A 26828-nucleotide genomic window follows, 5' to 3' on the forward strand; every position below is an offset into this window, starting at 1 on the left:
TGTGTGTGTGTGTGTGTGTGTGTGTGTGTGTGTGTGTGTGTGTGTGTTGGGGGAGTGCAGAGGAGGCAGACCTCGGGACTGAGCCCTCATTCTATGGGATCTGACACTACCTCTGGGTGGATAGTGTCAGAACTGAATTAGAGACACCCAGCTGGTGTCTGCTGTTTGGTGTATGGGGAAAAAACCCCACGAATTTGGTCATAAAAGTCTTCTTCTGTGTTGACGATTGTTATGATTTGAGAGTAGAGAAAAAATACGGTTAGAAAGAGTTTTCCATACACAGCGTAACATTTCCATAATTTAGAAAGTTAAATATCGCGTATTCTTATATACTATTCTCATTAAAGAGTGATTAATTCGGTAATAATGGCAATCAGATTTCTTGGATAGGCCGAAATTCTCAGCTTAACTAAAGTATTAGGAAGGTAGATGACGATGACAAGGACCATGCTGCTGCTAAGAACAAAAGCAATAATGATAATAATAGTTATTGAGCACTGGACCAAGCCTAGCTCTAAAAGCCTGATGTTTGTTCTCATAACTAGAGTGACCCTCTCTATATATTTTACCTTCTAAAGTGGAATACTTATGACAATGAAAGAGGGAGCTATTAAAAATTATGATAGGATAACAGGCAAAAACCAGAACTGTCAGAGCAAATTGAGATGTACTCATGACACACAACCTAGTAATAAACCTCATGTCAGTGTGAAATTACAGGAGGCGAAGTCAAGGATGCTTACATTATAAACTTTAAATTACTACTCCCTTCCCCCAACCCTCAGCCTCAAACTGTTTAGCAACTATAAATTAGAGATATGAATATTTATAATGCCAAGCCCTATAAAATTATGCATGTCCTTTAAATAAGGGAAGGGTGGGAAGTGATTATGATATGCTTAGAACAGAATGTGGCACATAGTAGTCCTTCATTAGATAGCTGTTGAATAAATAATTTAATTACGGCTTTGCTGTAATTATTAACTACATAGAAAACATCCAAATAATGGATTTCCAGGAACTTACATAAAGAAAACATCCAAGATAATGGGGTTTCTGGGAACTATCACACAATATGCCCAATAAATAGGTGAAAACTCTTTTTTTTTTTTTTTTTGAGACAGAGTCTTGCTCTGTCGCCAGGCTGCAGTGTAGTGGCATGATCTTGGCTCACTGCAACCTCCTACTCCCTGCTTCAAGCGATTCTCCTGCCTCAGCCTCCCGAGTAGCTGGGATTAAAGACACACGCAACCACGCTCAGCTAATTTTTGTATTTTCAGTAGAGACGGGGTTTCACCATGTTGGCCAGGATGGTCTCGATCTCCTGACATTGTGATCCGCCCGCCTGGGCCGCCCAAAGTGCTGGGATTACAGGCATGAGCCACCGCGTCTGGCCCGTTTTCTTATGTAATAGCGCTTTAGCACACAGATTTATAAAATTAAAAACTATGTGAACTGTGTTACAAATACACTTTAAGGGAGAAAATCACGAGCACATAAAAGCTCCAGTGGAACTATCTGGTCCCTGCTATGACTTCCAGTTAGAGAAATGATTTCCTATAATGATTATTATCCTTCCTACTATATATTTTACCGCATTTTTTTTTTCAGGGTTCCATAAATACCAGTCAATACGGTAACAACGCCAGTGAAGATTCTATTCTTTGGTTGAAAAAAAATCACATTAAGGGCAGGACTGAATGGTAACTATTAGAACAATCTATTAATCATCATCTGGTGATAGGAAATTGATTGGACAAAGTGTCCATTTTTGAGCAAGGAGTGGGAAAGCCAAGCTCTAGCTTTATTTAATTTTCTCCTTTTTGCTATTCACATTTATACTGATGACTAATAATGACTGTCATTACATAGCAAATATGTCTGGAAGAAGACTAAACATTCATTTACCTTATACAAATGAAAATAAATCTAAAATGTTTACTCCTCAAATACATATTTACAAGCAACATGATTAGAGGTTAATACAAAATGAACCAGATTTCTGGCAATTTAGATACAGCCAACTGTATATTGTGGAAGATAGTTTGTGCTAGGAGTTGCACTATATTTTTACTTTCATAATTTTTATTTTGTGATTTTTTGAAAATAATACCTGTACTATTATCAATATTACAAAAATTATTCCCATATTAAAGGTTTGTTATATATGTTATATTTGTAAACCTACCTTTTTCCTCGGTAAAGTGAATAAGATTTTTAAAGATGCACTTAACTAAAATTCACTTTTCAGCAAAATTTCTTCATTGTTTTCCAAAATGCTTTTTTCTTTATGTGCACCATTTTATACTGTCTGGGCAGTAACAAATTCAAATAGTAATTTACTATTTACATAAAAACAGTATATTTGTAAATGGTATTTTATGTGTAGATAGTAAATTACATGTAAAATACGATGAAAAATTTAAACTTATTTAACAAAATGAAAACATATTTATTAAAACGAATAGGAATGCATAACATACACCACCTGTAAAATTCCTTGACATTAAAAATAGTAGGACTTTAACTAATTCTGAAACAACATAAACATGTTTGGCTATATTACACAATTGTAAATGTTCCACAGCAGAGAAGGTTCTAGAAAGTAATTTTAAAACATAGCATCTAGTTCTCAAAAAGGGCAAAAACCAAAGCAAAAACTCATATAGTTTTTTTAAAAGAAAATAAATCCCCATTTTAATATTTAAAGGAGCAATGGAATGAAATGGGAATCCATATTTTTTCTTTTTTTCTAGGATATTATCCACATAAAAATCACTTGAGCTTCACCAAATGTTAAAACCCCTACTCTTTATTTTGGAATCACTTTTATATTTAAATAGAGAGCTACATGGTCTCAAATAAGTCATACAACCTTTCTAGGACTCAGTGTTCTAATCTAGAAGCTGTGAAAATGATTTAGTTTCATGAGGCTCCTTCTACCTAAATAATCCTGAGCCTGCAAAATGAATGTTCCATCTTTTCACCTTTTAAATTAAGGAAGCATACAATATGATTCAAAAATAAAGAATGATAAAGCATATTTTGGTTTTAAATAAATGGGTAGTTAAAAAAATACCCACATATAACATGTACAAAGAGCAATGAAGAATGAGGAAAGGGGATACAAAGTAAAAAGATATGAAAGGAGATGAAACTGGGATTAAAGGGGTCAGGGAAGGACAGTAGAAGAGAATGTGTTACATAAACCACTGGGGCAGAAAAAGAGTGGCAAATATGCAAATAGCAAAGTAGAATCATGGCCAGGTGCGGTGGCTCACGCCTTTAATATCAGCAATTTGGGAGGCCAAGGTGGGCGGATCACCTGAGGTCGGGAGTTTAAGACCAGCCTGATCAACATGGTGAAACCCCGTCTCTACTTAAAATACAAAAATTAGCCAGGTGTGGTGGTGCATGCCTGTAATCCCAGCTCCTCGGGAGGCTGAGGCAGGAGAATCGCTTGAACCCAGGAGACAGAGGTTGCAGTGAGTCGAGATCGCGCCATTGCACTCCAGCCTGGGCGACAGAGCAAAACTCTGTCTCAAAAAAACAAGAAGAAGATTCCTAATAAATATAGTAAGGTGTCAATTCATAGATGAAAATTAGCATAACAGTGAGCAACATAGAGGAAGAGAGTGGTGATGATGATGGCGAGAGAGCCTCCTACACCCACATGCATGTTCAGAGAAAATACAAAGAAATATGAAGAGGGATAAATATTAAAAACACCTGAGTCAGAAGTGTGGGTGAAGATCATAGAATGAGATGATCAGACAGAGGAACACAGAGGCTAGCTTTAATAACATCCCCACTTTGTGGCTCTTATGGGTCTTATTGTTAAAGACTGTAAAAGGTCAAGTTATGTATTAGACAAGAATGAGGATATCATTTCATGAGCCTTCATTGTATGAAGGTACCCATAAATTTACACTAATGGCTATATTCAGTTTAAAGCAACCCTTTCCATTTCGGCTTAAAGAGAAGCTACCCAGGCCAAGGCAAGGTAACACGCTTTTGCAATGAACTCATTATACGGTCCACCACTCCTTTAAAGAAATATTATCTTCACCTGCTGTTTTCTCTCTTCAGTAATTAAACATAAAGGTACAGGCCGGGCATGGTGGCTCACGCCTGTAATCCCAGCACTTTGGGAGGCTGAAGTGAGCAGATCATGAGGTCAGGAGTTCAAGACCAGCCTGGCCAACATGGTGAAACCCCCATCTCTACTAAAAATACAAAAATTAGTTGGGTGTGGTGGTGCGCACCTGTAGTCCCAGCTACTCGAGAGGCTGAGGCAGAAGAATCGCTTGAACCCGGGAGGTGGGGGTTGCAATGAGCCAAGATCGTGCCACTGCACTGCAGCCTGGGTGACAAAGTGAGACTCTGTCTCAAAAAATAAATAAAAAAATAAAATAAAGGTACAAAAGTAAGTGGTCAGTTGGCTCAATGTGCAGAATGCAGCATATTAGAGTTAGCTGTGGAGAAAGTCACCTGCCAACTGATTATGATATTAGGATATATTTGGAGATACTATGTACTAAGGAATTGACATATTCATGTTGCAGTAACTATGACCCACTAGTTCCAATTATATCACCCACTCTAAACTTTGGATGAAGGGTGGGGCTGGAGAACACAGGGAGGGGGTCGGCTTTATTTCTACCCTCCTGTAATAAGTAAGAGCTTGAGATTTAATGAAGATCAAGACTGTCTGTCAGTGTTATAAGCCATTTTCTTTTACTTTTAAAAAAACTTGCGTTATTTAACTAAATCTGGTACTGATCATTTGCTTTCTATCCCTAAATCTAAACTAACAGGGATACAGAGGCATATGGATGGAGAAAAGATGATTAAATAATTTTAATATGACTAATGAATAAAATTCCAAATCCTGTGGCATTTAATGGCAAAGACATTGCATTAAAATTATAATTTTGGCATAGGAAACAGATATTATGGATGTTGTAGTAATATAAGTCTATACATGATGGTGTTTGTAACCTCAGTTTTAATTGTCTATCATAAAAATTTGATTTTTTATTCTGTTGCAGAACACATAAAACCTTGGCTCTTTCACAATCCACAAAGCTGCTATTGTATATTTTAGATAGTTCTCTCATATTGCCTACAGTTATAATTTTTGTTTTTCTTTTTGTCATAAGATGTACTGAGATATTATAGAACATTTTGGGTATCCTTCCCCCTTGTTCTCTTTTTATGAGGGATGATTTCATTTGTATTGTTATGTAGCTATAAACTTTAATTGCTGGCACACCACCTTCCCTACGTACATAAAAGTTTGTATCTTTACACAGATGTTTTTGCAATCATTAAAGGTAGAAACCAAGAAGGGATTTTTTTTTTTCAAATAACTACTTGCTTGAATTACAGAGACTTAAGCGCACATTATGGTATTAATGTCATAAAATTGGTACTTACTTTAGTTCCTAAATATTTTATCAGTCGTGTAAATGATCTGTTATTAGAATGTCAGCATCATCAATTTAAAAAATATAATAAATAACCTGACACAATTCAAAATGTTCACAAATTAGATGACTCAGTATTGTAAAGATGTTAATTGAGCTCCAGATTCACAAAACTTCAATCAATATCCTGGAAGGCTTTATGTAAAAATAGACAATATCGTTCTAAAATTTATTCAAAGAACCAAAAGTAGCCAAGGCAATCTTGAACAGGAAGAAGAAAGTGGAAGGTTTACACAACCAGATCCAAAATGTTTAAATAAAATGATTGCATATATACATACGATGGGATATTATTCAGTCACAAAAAGGAACGAAGTTCTGACACATGCTACAACATAGATGAACCTTGAAAACATTATGCTGAGGGAAGTAAGGCAGACACAAAGTGGCAAATATATAATTCCAATTACATAAAAGATCTAGAATAGCCAAATTCATAGAAACAGAAAGTAGTCCAGAGGCTACTAGCAGATGGGAAGACAGAGAAAGGGGAACTATTGCTCAATGGTTACAGACTGTCTGGTTGGAGCAATAAAAAATTTTGGAGGCTGGGCGTGGTGGCTCACGCTGTAATCCCAAGACTTTTGGAGTCCAAGGTGGGTGGATCACCTGAGGTCAGGAGTTTGAGACCAGCCTGGCCAACATGGCAAAACCCCATCTCTACTAAAAATACAAAAAATTAGCTGGGCATGGTGGCAGGTGCCTGTAATTCCAGCTACTAGGGAGGCTGAGGCAGGAGAATCACTTGAACCTGGGAGGCGGAAGTTGCAGTGAGCCGAGATCGCAGCACTGCACTGCAGCCTGAGTGACACAGCGAGACTCTGTCTCCAAAAAAGAAAAAAAAAAGTTGGGGTGGGGGATAAATTGTGGTGATGGTTGTAATAAATGCCACTGAACTAGACACATAAAATGACTAAAATGACAATTTTTTATTTTATATATTTTATCACACCTTAAAAAAAGTAATACCGAAATACGATTGAATTGTTCACCTTAAATGAGTTTAATGGTATGTGAATTATAGCTCGGTAGAATTGTTTTAACAAAAAGATTGTAATTAAGCCAGTGAAGTACGGTTAAAGTACAGATTCAATCAAATGAAAGAGGATACAGAATCCAGAAGCAGATTCATACATACAAGTTATCTTGATTTATGATAAAGATGCCATGACAATACAGTGGGGAAACGATTATCTTTGAATAAATAGTGCCAGATCAATTGATGTTGCTTTTTACTATTAATTCATATGTACCGCTTGCTTTATATAAAATATGCATTAATTTAATAAATACTATTAATATTAGATTTATATAGTATTCAAGGTGGAAAGATGAAAACTCACAAGTTAATAAATAAGTAGATAAGTAAATAAACTTGTGGAGAACGTTAGTGTACATTAATTATTAAGTCTATACTACAGGTGTGAATAATTAATTTTGATTTATGACACTTGTTTAACTAGAACCAGACCATGTCCTTTCAGCTTAAATACTGTCAGTACATGCCTGGCCACTGAATTAAATACTTCACCATTTCTTCAGTCTGATTCTTCAGAATAATTTATGCAAAAAATTATGGTATAAATTTTGGCATTTGGTCATTAATGTAAAGCCATTCACCATCATCATTTTTGCTAGCCGCAACAAAACACATAGCCAAGGCAAACGGTCAGGTTAAAAAACAAAACAAAACAACAATCCACATACCAGCCTCCTCCCCGACCAAAATGAAGCACCCAGGAAACAAAATACATACAAATACTTGCAACATTTAACACATGTGACAGAAGAGATGGTTAATGTCTAACCTTTATCCACTGGAGATTTGTCTGCTTGAGCTTATTTTCCAGTTTATCTTGCTCTTCTGGGCTTATGGGAGCACTTATAAGCACGGGTCCTCCAGTTTCATTTAATTGTTTTAGAATTCCCTGGCGCAGGGGCAACTCTTCCACCAGTAACTGAAACAGACAAATGCAACAACGTTTAAAATGAATTACAGCACAATTCCAACTACCTTGTCTTCGCTTCTATTGATTAGTCTATCAAAATGAAGCGACTTGACCGAGGGCCCAGTGGTACCTCAAATACCAACAGTTTTCTATCTGAGCACAGAGCTGATTGACTGAAACACTCACTCCCCAGTAGATAAATCTTTGTAGAAAATAAATGATTATATTATCCCTCATAAATTTTTTAAGAGAAAAATGTGAGATGGTAAAGCAACACTCCAAATAAAGTTAGTGTCTGAAAACCTATCTCTATCAGAAATAGAACAATGGGAATAAATTCATCAGCCTCTTGGGTATCATAGCATGCCACAGCATACCGTAGCTTGCCGCTGAGAAATTGCATTATCATCTTTAGAGGTAACTGACATTGAGAGTATTTACTCTCAATATACACAGTGCCAGGCACTGCGCTGACCTTTTCACATTTATTATCTTAGTTTAGCTTCATATTATAATAATTATATCAGGTAGATCCTACTATCTTCATTTTATATGGAAGGAAACTGAGACAAAGAGGTTAAATATCAGCTCCCAGGACACAAATCTAGCAAGCAACAAAGGTGTGGTTCAAATTTGGGTAGTTTCATTCTGGAGTCCTCGTTTTTTACTCCATATCCCTAAATTTCTCTAACTAATTCTCCATCACATAGTGTATGCCCTTTCCCAAGACCTCCAAAACCACCATGATGTTAACACTTCGTTTTTGTCATCTAAAGTTCCCGTGTCTGCTACAGTAGCCATTAGCCATACAACACTATTAACATTTAAGTTAATCAAAATTCACTAAAATAAAATCTCGAGTTCCTCAGTCACACTACCAACTCTCCAGGCATTCAAAAGGCACAAATAGCTAGTTGTTACAAAAATGGATGATGCAGAATATTTTCATCATCACAGAAGTTCTATTTGAAAGCACTGATCTACATTCTTTCAGGAGCAAATAGAATCATGCATATTAATTAATAAGAAAATGCCACTAAAGATGTATCAAATGAATTATCAATTATATTACTATATATGACACTCAATACATTTAGGAAAGATAAATTTCCAAGGAAAGTCTGAGTTCATTGTTCTAAGGTATAACCATCTTCAAACGATTCCCACTCTTTTCTGTTTTTGAATCTCAAGTACCTAGTAAAACATCTGATGTATAGTCAGTGCTCCATATTTGCTCATAGAATTACGCCATTTGTTTTATACTTTATTTCTTGCTCAGGTGTAAATCTCTTGTTTCACAGAAATAAACGTTTGACATTAGACTCTAATTTACATGTGTAAACCAACTGAATCATTGATAAAGGACCAATTTCATTTCCCTTTGATTATGTGACCTTGTAAAATGAGGATAATAGCAACCATTGTCAAAATTTGATATGAAGATTGAATAAAATAGTGGCTGTAAATGTATCTAATACTTGGCACATAACAGGGAATGATTAAATATTAATTTCTCTTCCCCTTTCACCTTCTGTTTGACAATTAAAATGAAATAGATCCAAAAGAGTTGCTTTCCTAAAACTAAAACCATGAAAGTTAATCCAATTGCACAATCACAGCATGTCAGTCAGCCAAGGGAAGTAATCAGTAATAAGCAGACATCACAGTAGGAAGACATGAAAAGCCAGTGGAATAAGCTGGATGTCTGTTCAACCAAATGGAATGTGAACCAACACCACGTCCCACACCCCCAGACAAATAAGCTAAAACAAAAACATTGCTTCTGGGGAATATAATGCCTTTAATTAGAGGCTGAAGTAGTGAGACTGATTTGGCAATCCAGATCTTCCCTAAGAAAATGCATTCTTCTTTATAAAGACTCTTCTCAAATCTCCAGGTAGGTAACCAGGACAGATTAAAAAAGTGATTCCCATTTAGATTTAGATTTTATGATTCCACAATCTGGTCTTCAGTTTTTAAAATTATTTGAAGTTGTGAAGTTCTCAAGTAAATCTAAAATTAATTTCGAATTAAAGAGAAAAACTGTGAATTATATACATTTAGATGTATTGAATCTATACATCTGTATGTGTAGATGTATAGATGCAATATGTGTGTGTGTGTATTTATATATATTTATATATATAAATACACACACACACATATATATACATATGTTCTTATGTGCACTGGTTGAGAACTGCAGGGTTAAGAAAAAATAAAGTTGTGAGAAAAACACTTTAGCAAGGAACTATAAATAACCTAATGGGCAGAAAACCAGTGATTAAATTAAAAATAGATTTATATACTTCTTTATACAAGCAGGCCCTGGGGGATTTGAGAAAATAAAATTACCTTGACTTGCTCAAGCTTTTCTTTTAGTTGCTGCTCATTTCCAGGTTCAAGTGGGATACTAGCAATGTTATCTGCTTCCTCCAACCACAAAACAAATTCATTTAAATCTCTTTGAAATTCTGACAAGATATTCTTTTGTTCGTCTAGCCTGGAGAAAGAAGAATAAAATTGTTATTTTTTTCCAACATATTTCTCAAACTATTTTTTAATGCCAACTGGGAAACAAACATGGCAAGCAATTTAAAAACAAGCAATTTAAAAGATGTTAACAATACATAATTTAAGAAAACTCATTCACTTTGAACAAAGTAATTTCAATATTTCAAGAATCTCTAAATGATAAGAGATTAAAATTGATCAAGAAAAATTCTGATTCAAAAATTCCTGGCCAGGCACAGCGTCTCATGCCTGTACTCCTAGCACTTAGGGAGGCTGATGTGGGCGGATCACTTGAGGTCATGAGTTTGCGACCAGTCTGGCAAATATGGCGAAACCCCATCTCTACTAAAAATACAAAAATTTGCCAGGCTTGGTGGCAGGTGCCTGTAATTCCAGCTACTAGGGAGGCTGAGGCAGGAGAATCACTGGAACGTGGAAGGCAGAGGCTGCAGTAAGCCGAGATCGCGCCACTGCGCTCCACCCTGGGCAACAGAGAAAGACTCCATCTCAAATACATACATACATGCATACATACATACATACATACATACATACATAAAATGAATAAAATAAAAACTCTAACAACATTATGTCATTATATCTGAGCAAGGTTTCTCAACTTTAGCATTACTAACATTTAAGTTAGGAAAATTCTTTGCTGTGAGCGGCTATCCTCTGCATTGTAGCGTATTTAGCAGTATCCCTGGCCTGTTGTACACACTGGATACCAGTAGTAACACCTCGCCCCTGAGCTGTGACTACCAAATATGTTTCAAGGCATTGCCAAATATGCTGGGGGGTTGGGGGTGGGGACAAAATTGTCCCTGGTTGAGAACCAACTAAAGTAAGTATATAACCTAAAGTTACAAGTTTTAAAATATTTAATTAAAGTATACTTATGGAAAATTATAGGACAAAAATATAAACAAGGTTTCTGTTTTGTTTAAGCAGCAGCCATTTTATCTGCTCCTTATTCTGTGGGTCAAGGATTTGGATAGGGGGCTCAGTTGGGCAGCTCTGCTCTATGTGGCTTCAGCTTGGTTTAAAATAAAACGCTAAATTATTACATGCTAAACTGTTTTCCAAATTATGACTCACAACCTTATTTGAGGAAAGAGAAAAACTGATTTAAAATACTTAACATATGTTGTACTCGTGGAAGTTTTAATTATGAAAATGCATATACTCTATGCTAATGAGCCATAAATTTATTCTTACATATTCGATTGTAAGACAGCTGAACAAAATTGTTTGTGCTTAAAATAGTTGAAAATTTTTTGTTTTGTTGTCTTTTGGGAACTATGTAGAGCTTCCATGGAAGCTTTTAATTGAAGTATAATATACGTACAGGACACTGCACAATTTAACTGTATAGCTCAATAGTGTTTTAAAAATTGAACACACTGTACAACCAGAGAAGGAAATAGAATATTATCAGAATCTCAGAGATCTCCTCTTACCCCTTTGCAGTCACCACCTCCAAGTATAACCAGTACCCTGTCAACTTTGTTTATTTTGCCGGTACTGAATATTATGAAAATGGAATTATATGGCTTTATACTCCTTTGTGTCTTGCCTTTTTCATTCAAAATTATGTTTACGATAATCCATGTTGCATATAATTTTAGTCTGTTCATTAACCTGGCTGTATAGCATTTAATTGTGTAAATATAGTACTTTAGATGGACATTTGTGATAATTCAGTTTTTTGAATGATTAGCTATTTTTTTTGTTTGCTTCAAATTAACAAATGTGCATTGGGAGCTTACTACCTTCTAAGAACTCGACTGGGCATTAGGATTAAAGATGATATATATGTTCTATACCTTGTCTTGAGGATTTCATAGTCAATGAGAAGAAACAAGCGTGTAAGCCAAGGATTATGATTAAGTATTATAGGAGGAGAAGTTATTTCTGGGGCAGTGCTTGGGAGACGTCCCAGAGAAGATAATGATCTGAGTCTTGAAGCATGAACATAGATCAGCATGTTGCAGGAATAAGACACAGCCTGTTCAAAGACAGGGCCTTGAGAGAACGACAGTTACAATCATTCTGTAAATCAGAATCTGGTTATTGGACTCATGCTTGCATATATTCAGTTTTCCTATATGATAAGAGCCTGTTCAAAGTCTGTTCTGGGACGTGTAAAGTTACATTCTCCCCTCTGTCTATTCTCTTTTAAATGCATTTATACATTTATTCACTTATTTTACAAATATTTATGATTTATTGTTTTTAATTTTCGTAGGGACATAGTAAGTGTATGTATTTGTAGGGTACATGAGATATTTTGTTACAGGCATGCAATGTGAAATAAGCACATCCACTGTTCATTCCTGGGACACTGGGACCAGGGTCTCTTTTTAACCTATCCCAAATATAACATCTGATCTAGAAGTACTTCTACCTTATCTGACTGGGAAGATGAATGCTATTTACTTCAGCTGAGAGTATATTTTGTTGTCTCATATATTTTGGGGAAACTACTAGTTTAAAAAATCAAGAGATCTGGAGCTCAGGGGAGAGAGGAAAGCTGGAAATAAGGACGTTAGTCATTAGCAATCAGTTGGCGGAGAAAACACGGTAAACTAACTTTTGAACTAATAATTAACATTTCATGTTTGTTATTTTCTGAGTCCATTCTTTCTTCATTTTGTGAATTTTAATCATTGACGATTCTCTTATTTAAATTGAAAAATAGGAAAAGTCAATTTCACATCCTTTTGTTGATTTCTTATGTATGGTTAACCTTACGGTCCCTCCTCCACTTCTACTCTATGTGCTCAGGCATGGAAAGCCAAAGGAATGCCTACGGTGCTCTTCTGGCCTCTCCAAAAGCTACACAGGCCTGTGTAGGAGGTCTGCAGATGCGAAACATTCAGTGAAGTGAGAGGATGCTTTTTCCTTCTTGGAGTCTACATACTTACTCTCAGTGATTCCCTCGAAGTCTCTATTTCTGACTCAGAGACATGAAAGAGAAGGCATTGTCCCTTACTACAAACTGCACTCCCCGCAAAGCTTACTACCCCTTCCTATCTGAGTCTTTTTAATCTTGCCTGGGACATGGAGCACAGAGGAGATCGGAAATTGCTTGGAATAGAGATAGTATCCCTGTTGCTTTAGCGTAAACCCTATGGGGAAGTGGCTGGTCTCGATTGCTGGCAGTTTGTTTTAGAATGTGGAATAGCACCATTTCCCCTCAGATTCTGACCTTAGAATCAATTGTGGAAGAAGAAAACGTCTAGTATAGTATAGGCATCCTTTATTTGTTTAAATGTTCCAAGCTGATTTAATCCCTTGGGTCTACATTTTGAGGGTCTATCTCATCTTTTTCTCTCTCTCTTTCTACTCTGCGAATCATTGCCGCCATTACTATTTGACTCCAGATGATTTTGCATAGTGTTCTGAATACTTTTAGTTAAGTAAAATCTTGCTAAAATCTGATTACATTTGAAAAACCTAGACACATTGGCAAGGCTTTTAAACATTTTCAACTTTCATCTAGAAACAGACACGTTTAAGGAAAAGAAAACCTCAAACCCCCAAAACAAACAAAAATTTAAGGAGCAGGAAAAAGTAATATCAAACCAAAAAAATAATAATAACCCTCAAGTTTAGAAAATTCTAAATCAAACACTCCCCTCTTTTCAAATATGTCTCAAATTATTTACTTGCGTACTTTTTCTATCAAGAATATCCAGCAAAGAGGAGAGATGTTGTGCTTATTCATTATAGTTGAGATTTATATGTATTACTGGGTTCAAACTCTATATTGTATGCTTATTTTCTTCATTTATTATTCTACTATATGTCTCTTCAGGTCATTAGTTACGCTTTAAAAAGTTGATTTTTTAAGATCCTAGTAATAAGATATATAGAGGTACCCTGTATTTCACCATTATTGTGTTATTAGGAATTTTGTTTGCTTTCATTTTTTACTATAATGAATAACCCTACAATAAACACATTTGTTTATACATTTTGAATCATATAGCTGCTGGAATAAGAATGAAAAGTTAACAATGGGAATCCTAAGGATTTAGATACACATTGTTGAATTTCTGTCAAGGCTGGTACTCAGAACACTCATAAACTCCCACCAACAGTTAGAAAATACTTGTCTCACTACACTTTTACCACTATTGAGCATTATAATTTATATACCGATAAAACAAATAAAAAGCTTGCCATAGATATTTTAAGTATTCTATTAATAGGAAAGTTGAAAATGTCGTATGGGTGTACATGTTTGCCATTTATTTAGTTTCTACTGTCGATTATCTGCAATGTCTGTTGCCCATTTATCCTGTGTTTTCCTATTTTTAAGAGCTCTTTTCACATTATCTGAAACATAGATTGAGACTATGTTTCCAGCTTCCTTTTTGCCTTTTAGTAGTTTTTTCTAAATAAAATTTAACAGTTTATTTCTTTGATATTATGTTCATTGATAGTATCCTTAAAATTGTGGCCATTTTACCATTGTTCAGATATTCTCATTTATTCTTGATTCTTACACTTTCATTTGTTAAAAAAGAACAACCAAATATTTAATCCATCTTAAATTTATATAGTGTTGTTTCTAACCTTGAAGAGTTTTTCAGAAATTGATATTTTCCCCCCAGCACCATCTCTTCTGAATTGATTTGTGGTGCATTCTTCATGATATTTTAAGTTTCTGCTTGTTGATCTACTGTAGATTTTTGTGACAGTAATGCACTATGTCAATTATTGCAGCTTTAAAATATATTTAATTTCTGGTAGGTTAACCCACTCTCCCACTTTAGTTATTCTAACTTATGTAATGTATCATTCAGTCAAATTATAAAACAATTCTCACTGAAAATTTTTAAATGGGATTGCATTATATCAATAAGTTAATTTGTGAAGAATTACTGCCTTTCCAATATAATTCTGCTAAATTTTCTGTATTTACAGTGTTTTTGGACACAGAGTATCTGGGACTCAACGGTGCACTATAAATAATTAAGTACATTTTATAATTAACCTTCAGCATCAATTTGAAAGACAGCATCTTGCGTATGATTTTATGGATATTAACCATATACTAATTTAGAAAACTCTTAAGGACTCTCAGAATAAATCATCACTTAAACAGTAAAAGCTTTGGCTAAGCTTTTTGCTATCTTTCTTTTTACACGATATTTGTGGAAAACTTTTTTTCCAGTGATTTAATTTTTAAAAAAATACAGCATCTTTTAAATATGAAAACATTCGGTAGTCATTTCTTATCTAGATTTTTTTATACTTTGAAATATAAAAAAGATGGTGACAAAATCCCACAGGGACCTTGTTATAATCTGCTTTTCCAAGCGCATGTGTTTTCTGAAATTTCAAAAGCCTCGATTTGAAGTTTTAAAAGCTGCAATTTGAATTTATGTATTCAGATGATTGCAGAAAAGCAAAGAAACACAGTTAGCATTTCCAGGCTTTTCTCTTGACAGAACAGTTTAAACGTGCTTTATATTGGCATTCATCACATGAAGTGTTATTTCTTTGTTTACCTACTTGCTTAATGCTTATGGTAGGATTTATTCAGACAAGTGGTAGTAATAATAATGAATATTTAACATTACCCATCTGCAAATAAGTGCTAAATATTTTACTTTTAGAAGCATTTCAATACATTTAGACATTTAGCTTTTTTTTTTAAAAAAAAAGAATGGCTTCTGTTTGAATTATTGGCTCTGTTACCATTTACATTACAAATGTTCCTAATGAAATTAAAGGAAGCACGTATTACGATGGTGAGAGATTTGCATAATCAGAAAGGAAGCGCTACTCATGTGTTGCTAAATTCAATGAATTTAACATTAACTCTTAATGAACATTTTCTGTAGGACTACTCTTACGGTTAGAGGAATAGACTGCCAAATCACATGGCATGATTTTGGTGAGGGGATCTAACAAGTGTTTCAGGAAAAGTGCTAGATAGTTTCACAGTTGTACTCTTTTAATATTCCATACATCCTTTGGATTGCCTTTTATACGCTTTCAATGAAGAAATCGAAGTTCTAGAGATTTACACATCATATATCCAAAGGTGACTATCCCATTTTCCAAATAAGAAGTCCCTCTCTCCAAGCTTTTTGATCACCTTTAACATAGAAACTTTAGAAAATGGAGATATAATTATCACCTGTTTACATATAATGTTTAATTCATTAATTTGATTGTGTGTACTACTTTAAAATTATATAGTACAAAATATTATATCATTAGATCACACTTCTTCATTCATATTTAATGCAACAATTTTGTTCAAATTCTTCACAGGCACCTTCAACATTGAAATTTGCATCCTCACGGATGCACTTGTTGCCTAACTCTGTTTTCCAGAGAGCATCATTTTTACTTACATCCATGTGGCCTGAGGTATAGTACTGCTGAATCTAGAAGTAATGTTTCACTAGGAATTTTATTCCAAGCCACAGGCACACATTTATATAACAGAATACAGTTTTATGTTATGCAAAGACAGCTTTATCTTTTTTCTGTGCCATATGTCCATGAGCTACACCATGTAACCACTTAATGAGTTACTTTTAACAGTATTCTTTCCATAGGTTGTTTACAATGGCATCCAACTCTTGCAATTGTGATGTCATACAACCAAAGTCAATCCCTAAAATGTGTTAAATTTATTTTCTCCCAGTGTGTGTGTGTCTGTGTGTGTGTGTTTTTGCCCTCCTCTATCAGGTTACTTCTACAAGCCTGCAAAATAAGCATAAATTGAGAATAAGTCAAGGCAATACATCTTTCCCAGACAGTACTTTGTTGTTTTGATTGAAGTAAAATAAATGACCGTCTTTTAATTTGAGAAACTTCAGAAGGATTCAAGTATAAGTTGACCCTTCCCGAGGGAAAACCAAAACAAAACATTGATTTCTAGGCACACCTAGTAACTTCTTCAGGCCATACCCTCTGTAGGTCATTATCAGAATCAGAACCCAAGCATCAACTTTATTTTTAAGCCAACATGTCTACCATACCTGGTTGGTGCCTGAGTTGTACCAATTAGACATTTGTTCATTTTCCCTAAAGTTTGTGTCTTGTCAGAATGAAGTGCTCCTGAGGGGGATAATATATCAAGATTTCTCAGTCATTTATGCCTCACTATTAAGGAAATGATTAGCAACCTTTGAGTAGATGTGGAAAATGATGAGGGAAAACCTGAAGCTTAGCAATGCGAATATCTGTATGGAAAGTAAGTCCAAATGTAAATGCTGCCAGTTATCAGCTGAGTACGTGAACATGGGCGAGTTACTTAATCTCTTTAGCCCTCAGTTTCCTCATCTTAAAATTAGAACAATAAACACTTTACAGTGTGGTTGTGAGGACTAAATTTTTTTTAGCAGAAACCCAAGATTTAGCCTAGTGCTTCACTAACAGCACTCAAAATAATGGTAGAGAACATAAAAGGAGGTACGAAAAAGAGAAAATATGGATACAGAGCTTTCTATTTTAATCCTAGAATTGTGTCTAAGCCCATGTGCTTACATAGATAAAAGTATTTATAAAACATTATGAGTACACAGGGGGACTACTCAAAATTGAAATTTTGATGAGCCACCTGACAACTTTATTTCTCCCTACTGACAAACTACCTTGACAAATTTTGCTGGGAAAAAAAACAATAGAGAATTAATGTCAATCTATGAATAAATGTGCCACCAGATGAGACTACTTCTAGGTGAAGCATATATGTAATCACAATGCAACAGCCATTTATCCAGGGTCTACTAGTGTCCAGTGATATGGCCGTGAATATCGGCAGCAATCCCTGCCTCATGGACCTTACATCCGATTGGGAGGAAGGGGAGGCAGACAATAAACAAGATAAAGAAGTAAAATCTATAGATTGTGATATAGTAAGTGCTACAGAGGAAAAAAATGAAGTATGAAAAAGGGATGGAAATATTGAGGGGAAGATGGGGAGGAGTTGTGATTTTATAAAGGGTGATCATAGAAGGCTCCATGGAGAAGGAGACATTTGAGCAAAGTCCTCATGGTAGGGACTGGCTAGCTGCTCATTAGACAAGTTTACTCATTTCTCTTAATTGTGCAGCCAGCTGTCATTTCCCAGTCTCCATTGCCATTAGTTTGGCTACATGACTGAGTTCGAGCCAGTGGAGTGTGAGCAAAAGTGATGCTCATGAATATGAAGCCTGGCTCATGACCCCACCTCCACTAACCAACGCCACATATGTAATATTTCTTATTCTTTTTCATTCTAATGTACAAGAGCACAGTGATTTTGAAATCCATATGTTAAAGACATCAGAGCCACAAAAGCGAAGTACCCTGGGTCCCCCTGATTCACCATTTGGAGGAAAGCTACTTGTTGACCAGAAAACTTTTGTAAAGTTTGCATGAACGCAAAGTTTCTATTATGTTAAGCCACTGAGGTGTGGGGTTTTTTTTATGGCAGCTTTAATAAAGATAGGTGATATAGAAATAAAGAAGTGAGGGAGGAAGCCATGCAAATATTGTGGGAAAGAACGCCCTAAGCAGAGAAAGCAAGTACAAAGGCCTTGAGGCAGGTGTGTAGTAAGAAGGTCCCTAAAACAACGAAGAAGTGAACAAGAAGTTCCGAAATGGAGAGAGGAAAGGAGAGTACTAGATGTGGCCCAAAAGCCTTCTATTCAGAGATTCTATCTAGAATCTCAAGGCTTTTATAATCCCTATCCCACATCGAATTCAGTTTTTGGATAAAAATAAATTATAGAGTAATATGTTTGGGAAATCTCAGATTGAACTGTGTTCTCCAATGCTACTTTAATGGATCAAATCAACTAACTGAGCCCTAGGACTTCCCCCCAGATTTTTGTGTGTGCTGTCTACACACTTGCTGAAACAGGCTTCGGGAAAATCTGAGGATGCTTTGGATCTTCATCTGTCAGAGGCAGAGTTACATCACCTACCAGTAAAGCCCGTCACAAAGCCATTACCATCTGATACAAAATGCAGTTAAGAGGGTGTGACTTCAAACCGTTTTTTCTGATTTCAATCCCAGTTCAGTTTTTCCCTTCGCAGACATTCAAACACCATCATCTTCCTGCCTAAACGTGCTCCTCTGTCAAGTTCAATGGATGACTCCACCAGCTCCCAGTTTTTTAAGCTGAAAATCTGGAAGTCATCCTTGATTCTTCTCTCTCCCTCACTCCCAGAGTGTGTATCAATAAGCATGTACTCATAAGTCCACTTGAGAAATCTCTCTTGAACCTGCCCACTTCTCTCCATCCTCCTGTCACTGTCTCCTTCTCTCCTTCTCATTCTGATTTCAACTTTTATTTTTGATCCAGGTGGTATACGTACAGGTTTGTTACCTGAGAATGTTGTGTGATGCCAAGGTTTAGGGTAAAAATGATCCCACCACACAGGTAGTGAACATAGTAGCCAATAGGTAGTTTTACAACCCTTGCTCCTCTCCTTCCTCCCCCTTCTAGTAGCCCCCAGTGTCTATTGTTTTCATCTTTATAATGAGTACCCAATGTTTAGCTTCTAACTATCTTCGATTTTCTGTTCCTGTATTAATTCACTTAGGATAATGACCTCCAGCTCCATCCATGTTCCTACAAAGGACGTGATTTTATTCTTTTTATGACTGTGTAGTATTCCATGGTGTACGTATACCACATTTATTTTATTCAATCCACCACTGGTGGGCACCTAGGTTGATTCCATGTCTTTGTTACTGTATAGTGCTGCAATGAACATGTGAGCACATGTGTCTTTTTGGTAGAAAGATTTGTGTTCTTTTAAATATACACCAAGTAATGAGATTGCTGGGTTGAATGGCAGCTCTCTTTTAAGTTCTTTGAGAAATTTTCGAACTGCTCTCCACAGTGCCTAAACTCATTTACATTCCCATTAACAGTGTATAAGCATTTCCCTTTTCTCTGAAGCCTCACCAGCATGTGTTGTTTTTTGACTTTTTAATAATAGCCATTCTGTTCTGATTTCTAACAGCCTCACTGAGACCGCTTTCTAATTAGCTTGTGCCTCCTACCTTGTCTCCTTCTTATCTATTCTTTACATTTCAGAATAAGACCTCTTTCTAAAATATGTTGCTGATCGTGTCCTCATATACTCAACAACTTCCTAGTGCCAATGGGATAAAATATAATTTCTCTAACATGGGTCAAAAAGCCCTTTGTGATCTGGTCGCTACTTCTATTTCTTCATCTTTCTTTGCAATGTACAGTTCATGGAACAACTTACTCTTCCTTAAAATCCAGCACTATATCCATATGAGGATTTATCACACAACGTTCCCTCTGCCTGGGACGTCCTTCCAGACATCTTCATCTAGGTAGCTCCAGGTTGACCTTTCCAATCTCAGGTTAGACATCACTTCCTCTACAAAGCTTTCCTTGATGAATTAGACATCCCTAACCCAGGTATAGGTCATAGGTCCTGTTATGTAGTCCCATAGCCCATCATAATGTTTCCATCACAGGAAATACTGCAATTTCCCATGTTCATCAAACTATTGCAGATTTTCTATCTATTGTGATCACACCCTATCCTCAGTACTTAGCATACAGTATTTGCTTAGTTCCTATATTAATAATCTCCTAATGACATCATCTTAATTGTACATCTCCAAGTAATAACATTATTCATAGTAGTCTGGGGAGATTTTCCATGAAGAGCAAAGTGTGTGTGTATGGGAGGCAGGTTCTGTATAAAATTAACGAAATTCAACCAGGGAAAGCTATATAGCAAGTGTTTGTAAACTATGGCTCATGAACCAAATTGTGCTCACCATCTGTTTTTGTAAATAAAGTTTTACTGGAACAGAGCTACACTCATTCATTTACATATTGTCTATGATTACTTTCATGCTACAATAGCAAAGTTGAGTAGTTGCAGCAAAGATTGAATGGCCCACAAAGCCAAAAACATTTATTATCTGGCACTTTACTCAAGTTTACCACCATCTGCTATGTGATAAATCTCTTTCTTAGACATCTACTAGGGAATTAAAGATATGAGAATTCTGATATAAGAAAATTGGTATAATCTTTATAAACCAGTGGTACGTGAAGTCATGAAAATGTCTATGATAATTAGAACTACTCCTCACCCCTTGAAACAATCATGAGCACCTTACACAATTATTATTTCACAGGACAAGGAGAAAAACTAGACATTGCATCTGATTATAAACATTAATTCTGTTTAAATTTACGAACATTTCCAACTATGAGAAACTATATCTACTTACCTTAGAAGGAAACGTGGAAAACAGTCAAAAGACCTATGCCTCTGCCTCACTTTTCTTGTCTTGGCATTTACATTATGACAGTTTCTTTCTTTATTTTTCTCTTTCTTCCTAACCCACAACCAACTTTATCATTTATTTTATAATTTCTCCTCCTCTTTTGTTACTCAGTTTTATAATTTCACCTCCTTTTTTGTTACTCAGTTTTATAATTTCACCTCCTTTTTTGTTACTCAGGTTTTTTTCCCCTCTGGGCTTTATGGTGATTTTTATTACTGTGTCTGTATTTTGAATTCCTCGTGGTAGTAATTCTTTCTACCCCCAGAAAAAATGTCATCTATTTCCTCAAACTATGTATGTTTCCAGTGGAATATGAATACATTATATAGAGAAGGAAACCAGAAGTTCCCCAGAGAGAGAGAAAGAGAGAGAGAGAAAAGGGAACATTTTGATCATCACTTTCATCCTCAAGCAGAAAGGCAAAGGGTATTTCCGTTTCATTTATTTAAACTCTGCACATAATTGCAGCTAAGTTCCTCAGAAACAGAGGTTACTATTCTTTAAAAGAATATAGCCACAGGAGGTACAAAAATAGTTATATTCCCTTAAACAGTATTTCCTTAAATGTTCTGGGGACCCCTGGGAGTCCCTGAGACCCATGCAGCGGTTCTGTGAGGTCCAAATTATTTTCATAATAAAACTAAGATGTTATTTGACTTTTTCCTCTCTCATTCTCTTATGAGTTTTTCAGAGGCTACATGATGCAAGATATGATAGCACATTCAATGCAGAAACAGATATAAGAACCAGCTGCCTTCTCTTAAGCTAACTTTTAAAGAGATTTGCAAAAATGTAAAACAAGATCACTCTTCTCACTATATTGTTTCTGTTGTAGAAAAGATGGTTTAAAAAGTAAGAATTTATTTTTTATTTCAACATGCAATCTTAAAATGAATTAATAAGTAAATATTTTGAACAATTATCACTTTTTTTTTTTTTTTTTTGAGACAGAGTCTCACTGTGTCACCAGGCTGGAGTGCAGTGGTGCGATCTTGGCTTACTGCAACCTCCGCCTCCCGGCTTCAAGCAATTCTTCTGTTTCAGCCTCCGGAGTAGCTGGGACTATGGGCGCCCGCCACCACTCCTGGCTTTTGTTTTGTTTTTTTCTTTTTTTAGTAGAGACAGGGTTTCACCATGTTCACCAGGATGGTCTCGATCTCTTGACCTCGTGATCTGCCCACCTCAGCCTCCCAAAGTGCTAGGATTACAGGCGTCAGCCACCGCGCCTGGCCAAGATAATTTTTTTTTGGAGAAAAATAGTATGTCCTTGTCACCTGGCATAAGTAATGACAGCTCATCATGCACATCGAGTTTGTCACTATAAAGACCTCAGACAAGTAAATAATACAATATAAAACGAAAATTGAAATAATCCATTAGGTATGAAGAAATCCACCACAAACATTCCAGCTGGAGTTCAGAAATTTGCCAATGAATTTATTAGAGACAGAGGAAGGTGAATATGTAGGCCAATGACTATGAGGGCCAACTTTTAGAGTTAATGAACTGCCTAAATATTTACTGGGAATCTCTGTGATATGCTAGGCTAAGTAGGGCACCTTCAAATGATATACATACCGCTCACTTACAGATTGTATTTCACTGAGGCAAGCTTGCCTGTCATTAATTTACTGTATTTTATCAACAAATATTTGAGCATCTACCACACACCAGGTACCGATTTTGCTACTTGATGAGGTAGTTAACAAAATGTTGACAGGCTAGTCAGTGATACAGATACACGAATGGGTTTCTTTTTTAAAAATTTTTTATTTGTTGAGATGGAGTCTCGCTCTGTCACCCAGGCTGGGGTGCAGTGGCGCGATCTTGGCTCACAGCAACCTCCACCTCCTGGGTTCAAACGATTCTCCTGCCTCAGCCTCCGAGTAGCTGGGATTAAAATGCGATAAGCATTGAAATGTAGCTATGCATTCACCAAACATTTATTACACATCTACTAAGGGCCAGGCACTATACTATTTTTGCTGGATATTCAGGAGTGAACAAAACAGAGCCAGTCCATACACATAGCTCATGGTGTCATGTGTGATACCAACATTAAACCACTAATCATACAGAAGAGTTTAACGCAAACCATACATATATAAAGAAAAAAATAAAATTGTTAAGAGAGTACTCTTTTTTTTTTTTTTTACAAACTTTCACTTTCAGAAATTTCATAGATATGTTGCTCCTAAAGGCAAATATGCATCAAATTTTACTTTCCATGAATAAATGCGGTCACTGGTCAGCTACAGTTATTATAGTTTTTAGTATCATGTCTAACTTTAGACTAAGATGTGTCTCCTCTGTGTGTATTTTTGAAATGTTTTTAAACATTATTAATCTCATTATGTGTCGTGAGTACCAAAGCAAAGCAAACTTGTTGACAGTCCTGGGAAAACACAGAAAAGAAGTAATAATAACAATAATAATCAAGGTCCTCCTTTCTCAAAGGGCTTAACTGAATATCTATTGGTCTTTTGAATGGAGACATATGGTCTAAGAACAAAAACACTTATAGTCATTTGGAATATAACCTGTTTCTAAGAAGAGCAGTGGATCTTACTTAGATTGAAAAGGGTGTGGTGGTTGCAACAGTGAGTCCCTCTGAGTAAGTAACATCGAAATTGAGCCCTGAAAACTATGTAAATATCAGCCGGAATACAGATGGTACAACGCAAAGGAATTAGCTTTTATCAAGGTAGAAAAATACTTAGCAATTCAGAGGAAATGAAATTAGACCAGTGTGGCTAAAGTTTAGAGAGAAAAATGGAGAGTTGCAGGAGATAAGTCCAGAGAAATGGACAGGTAATATCTTATGCTACATTATCTCTGGGCATTAAAATTTGATTCTGCATGAACTTTATTAGTGTATTATTTATTTTACATCCATGTGAATTACTAAATTCATTAAAAATTTGGTACGAGGTACAGATGAACTTAGGGAGTCTACCTAATAGACTACTGAAGATTGGTTTTGACCCATGAAGTACTCCACTTCACTTAGCTAAGCATACATTTAAAAATACTAGAATCCAAAGGGTATCTCCGAGGATTTGTTTTTTAAACAGACCTAGCCACGTACAATAGAGTCAAGGCAGTGTAAACTAAAATACATGTTTTCTGGTTCTTAGATCAATAGGACATACGGCAGACTGACATAGCATTTAGGAGAAAATTTCTCTGTATGTTTGTGAAAACTGAAGGGAATTTCTTTTTCTCCACTGGGAGCTGACCAACATTACTTTCCAGCTGAATATATGAGAGAATTATGTTCCCATTCTCCTGAATTAATAGTTGTTAAGAAAATGCCACATAATTTATTTCCTATATGACTTAAAAGGCAAAGCATAATGAAAATGAGAGTAAAACAAAAGGCCATTAACTAGAAAATATTGCATATATAAATTTGTGTCATATATATAGTAAATTTGCAACATACCAATATCAGGGAGAAAAGTAAGATTACCTTGTCAAGCATCAAGCATAAATAGCTAAACCTTAAATACAGTGGATAATGAGGAATGCTGAGATACCAATATCTTTTAAAACTTCTATTTATTTATTTTGAGACAGGGTCTCCTGGAGTGTGGTAGCATGATTATAGCTCACTGTAACCTTGAACTCCTGGGCTCAAGAAATCATCCCAACTCAGCCTCCCGAGTATCTAGGACTACAGGCTTGCACCACCACAGTCAGCAAAATTTTTAATTTTATGTAGAGATGTAATGTTGCTATGTGCCCAAGCTGGTCTTGAACTCCTGGCCTCAAGCAATCCTCTTGACTTGGCCTCCCAAAGCACTGAGATTATAGGCATGAGCCATGTGCCCAGTCAACTTTTAATTTTCATTTAACAGCTTTATTAAGTATTTAAGATGTACATGAAGGGTTCATAATTAACAAACAGATCTTCCCCAACTTACTACGATGGTTCGACTTACAATTTTGAAGTCCAACATGGTGCAAAAGCGATATACATTTAGTATAATCCTGGACTGAAGATGGGGTTATATCTGGATATACTCACTGTAAATTGAAAATATCATTAATTGAAAATGTACTTTTGACTCATAACATTTTCAATTTATTATGGGTTTATCAAGACATAACCCCATCCTAAGGTGAGGAGCATCTGCATACGATGTGATGAATTGGGACATAAGCATACAACCATGAAACCCCCCCCCCCCCCATAATCAAGGTAACAAGTATATGCATCAACTCCAAAAGTATGCTCAGGCCCCTTCATTTTTTCTTTCTTCTTCTTCACTTTCTCCTTCTCCTTCTTTTCTTATGGTAGGAACACTTAAGACCACAAGACAGGGATGCCCTCTCTCATCACTCCTATTCAACGTAGGGTTGGAAGTTCTGGCCAGGGCAATCAGGCAGGAGAAGGAAATAAAGGGTATTCAATTAGGAAAAGAGGAAGTCAAAATGTCCCTGTTTGCAGATGACATGATTGTATATCTAGAACACCCCATCGTCTCAGCCCAAAATCTCCTTAAGCTGATAGGCAACTTCAACAAAGTCTCAGGATACAAAATCAATGTGCAAAAATCACAAGCATTCTTATACACCAACAACAGACAAACAGAGAGCCAAATCATGAGTGAACTCCCATTCACAATTGCTTCAAAGAGAATAAAATACCTAGGAATCCAACTTACAAGGGATGTGAAGGACCTCTTCAAGGAGAACTACAAACCACTGCTCAATGAAATAAAAGAGGATACAAACAAATGGAAGAACATTCCATGCTCATGGGTTGGAAGAATCAATATCATGAAAATGGCCATACTGCCCAAGGTAATTTACAGATTCAATGCCATCCCCATCAAGCTACAAATGACTTTCTTCATAGAATTGGAAAAAAAAAACTACTTTAAAGTTCATATGCAACCAAAAAAGAGCCCGCATTGCCAAGTCAATCCTAAGCCAAAAGAACGAAGCTGGAGGCATCACACTGCCTGACTTCAAACTATACTACAAGGCTACAATAACCAAAACAGGATGGTACTGGTACCAAAACAGAGATATAGACCAATGGAACAGAACAGAGCCCTCAGAAATAAAGCCGCATATCTACAACTATCTGATCTTTGACAAACCTGACAAAAACAAGCAATGGGGAAAGGATTCCCTGTTTAATAAATGGTGCGGGGAAAACTGGCTAGCCATTTGCAGAAAGCTGAAACTGGATCCCTTCCTTACACCTTATACAAAAATTAATTCAAGATGGATTAAAGACTTACATGTTAGACCTGAAACCATAAAAACCCTAGAAGAAAACCTAGGCAATACCATTCAGGACATAGGCATGGGCAAGGACTTCATGTCTAAAACACCAAAAGCAATGGCAACAAAAGCCAGAATTGGCAAATGGGATCTAATTCAACTAAAGAGTTTCTGCGCAGCAAAAGAAACTACCATCAGAGTGAACAGGCAACCTACAGAATGGGAGAAAATTTTTGCAACCTACTCATCTGACAAAGGGCAATTATCCAGAATCTACACTGAACTAAACAAATTTACAAGAAAAAAACAAACAACCCCATCAAAAAGTGG

The 26828-nt window shown here is 36.0% G+C and overlaps 1 protein-coding gene across 1 annotated transcript in view; it reads right to left on the reverse strand.

Annotated features, from left to right (window-relative positions):
- The window catches only part of DMD (dystrophin), a 2251240-nt gene that overhangs the window by 839983 nt on the left and 1384429 nt on the right, over nucleotides 1-26828 (reverse strand). The window contains exons 44-45 of the mRNA XM_032756167.2: nucleotides 9794-9941; nucleotides 7298-7447 (exon numbers count right to left, since the gene is read on the reverse strand). Coding sequence (XP_032612058.2) covers nucleotides 7298-7447; nucleotides 9794-9941 — 298 coding nt within the window. The remainder of the gene's footprint in view (nucleotides 1-7297; nucleotides 7448-9793; nucleotides 9942-26828) is intronic.

Source organism: Hylobates moloch, unplaced genomic scaffold (assembly GCF_009828535.3).
Source record: "Hylobates moloch isolate HMO894 unplaced genomic scaffold, HMol_V3 SCAFFOLD_7, whole genome shotgun sequence".
Taxonomy (NCBI): Eukaryota; Metazoa; Chordata; class Mammalia; order Primates; family Hylobatidae; genus Hylobates; species Hylobates moloch.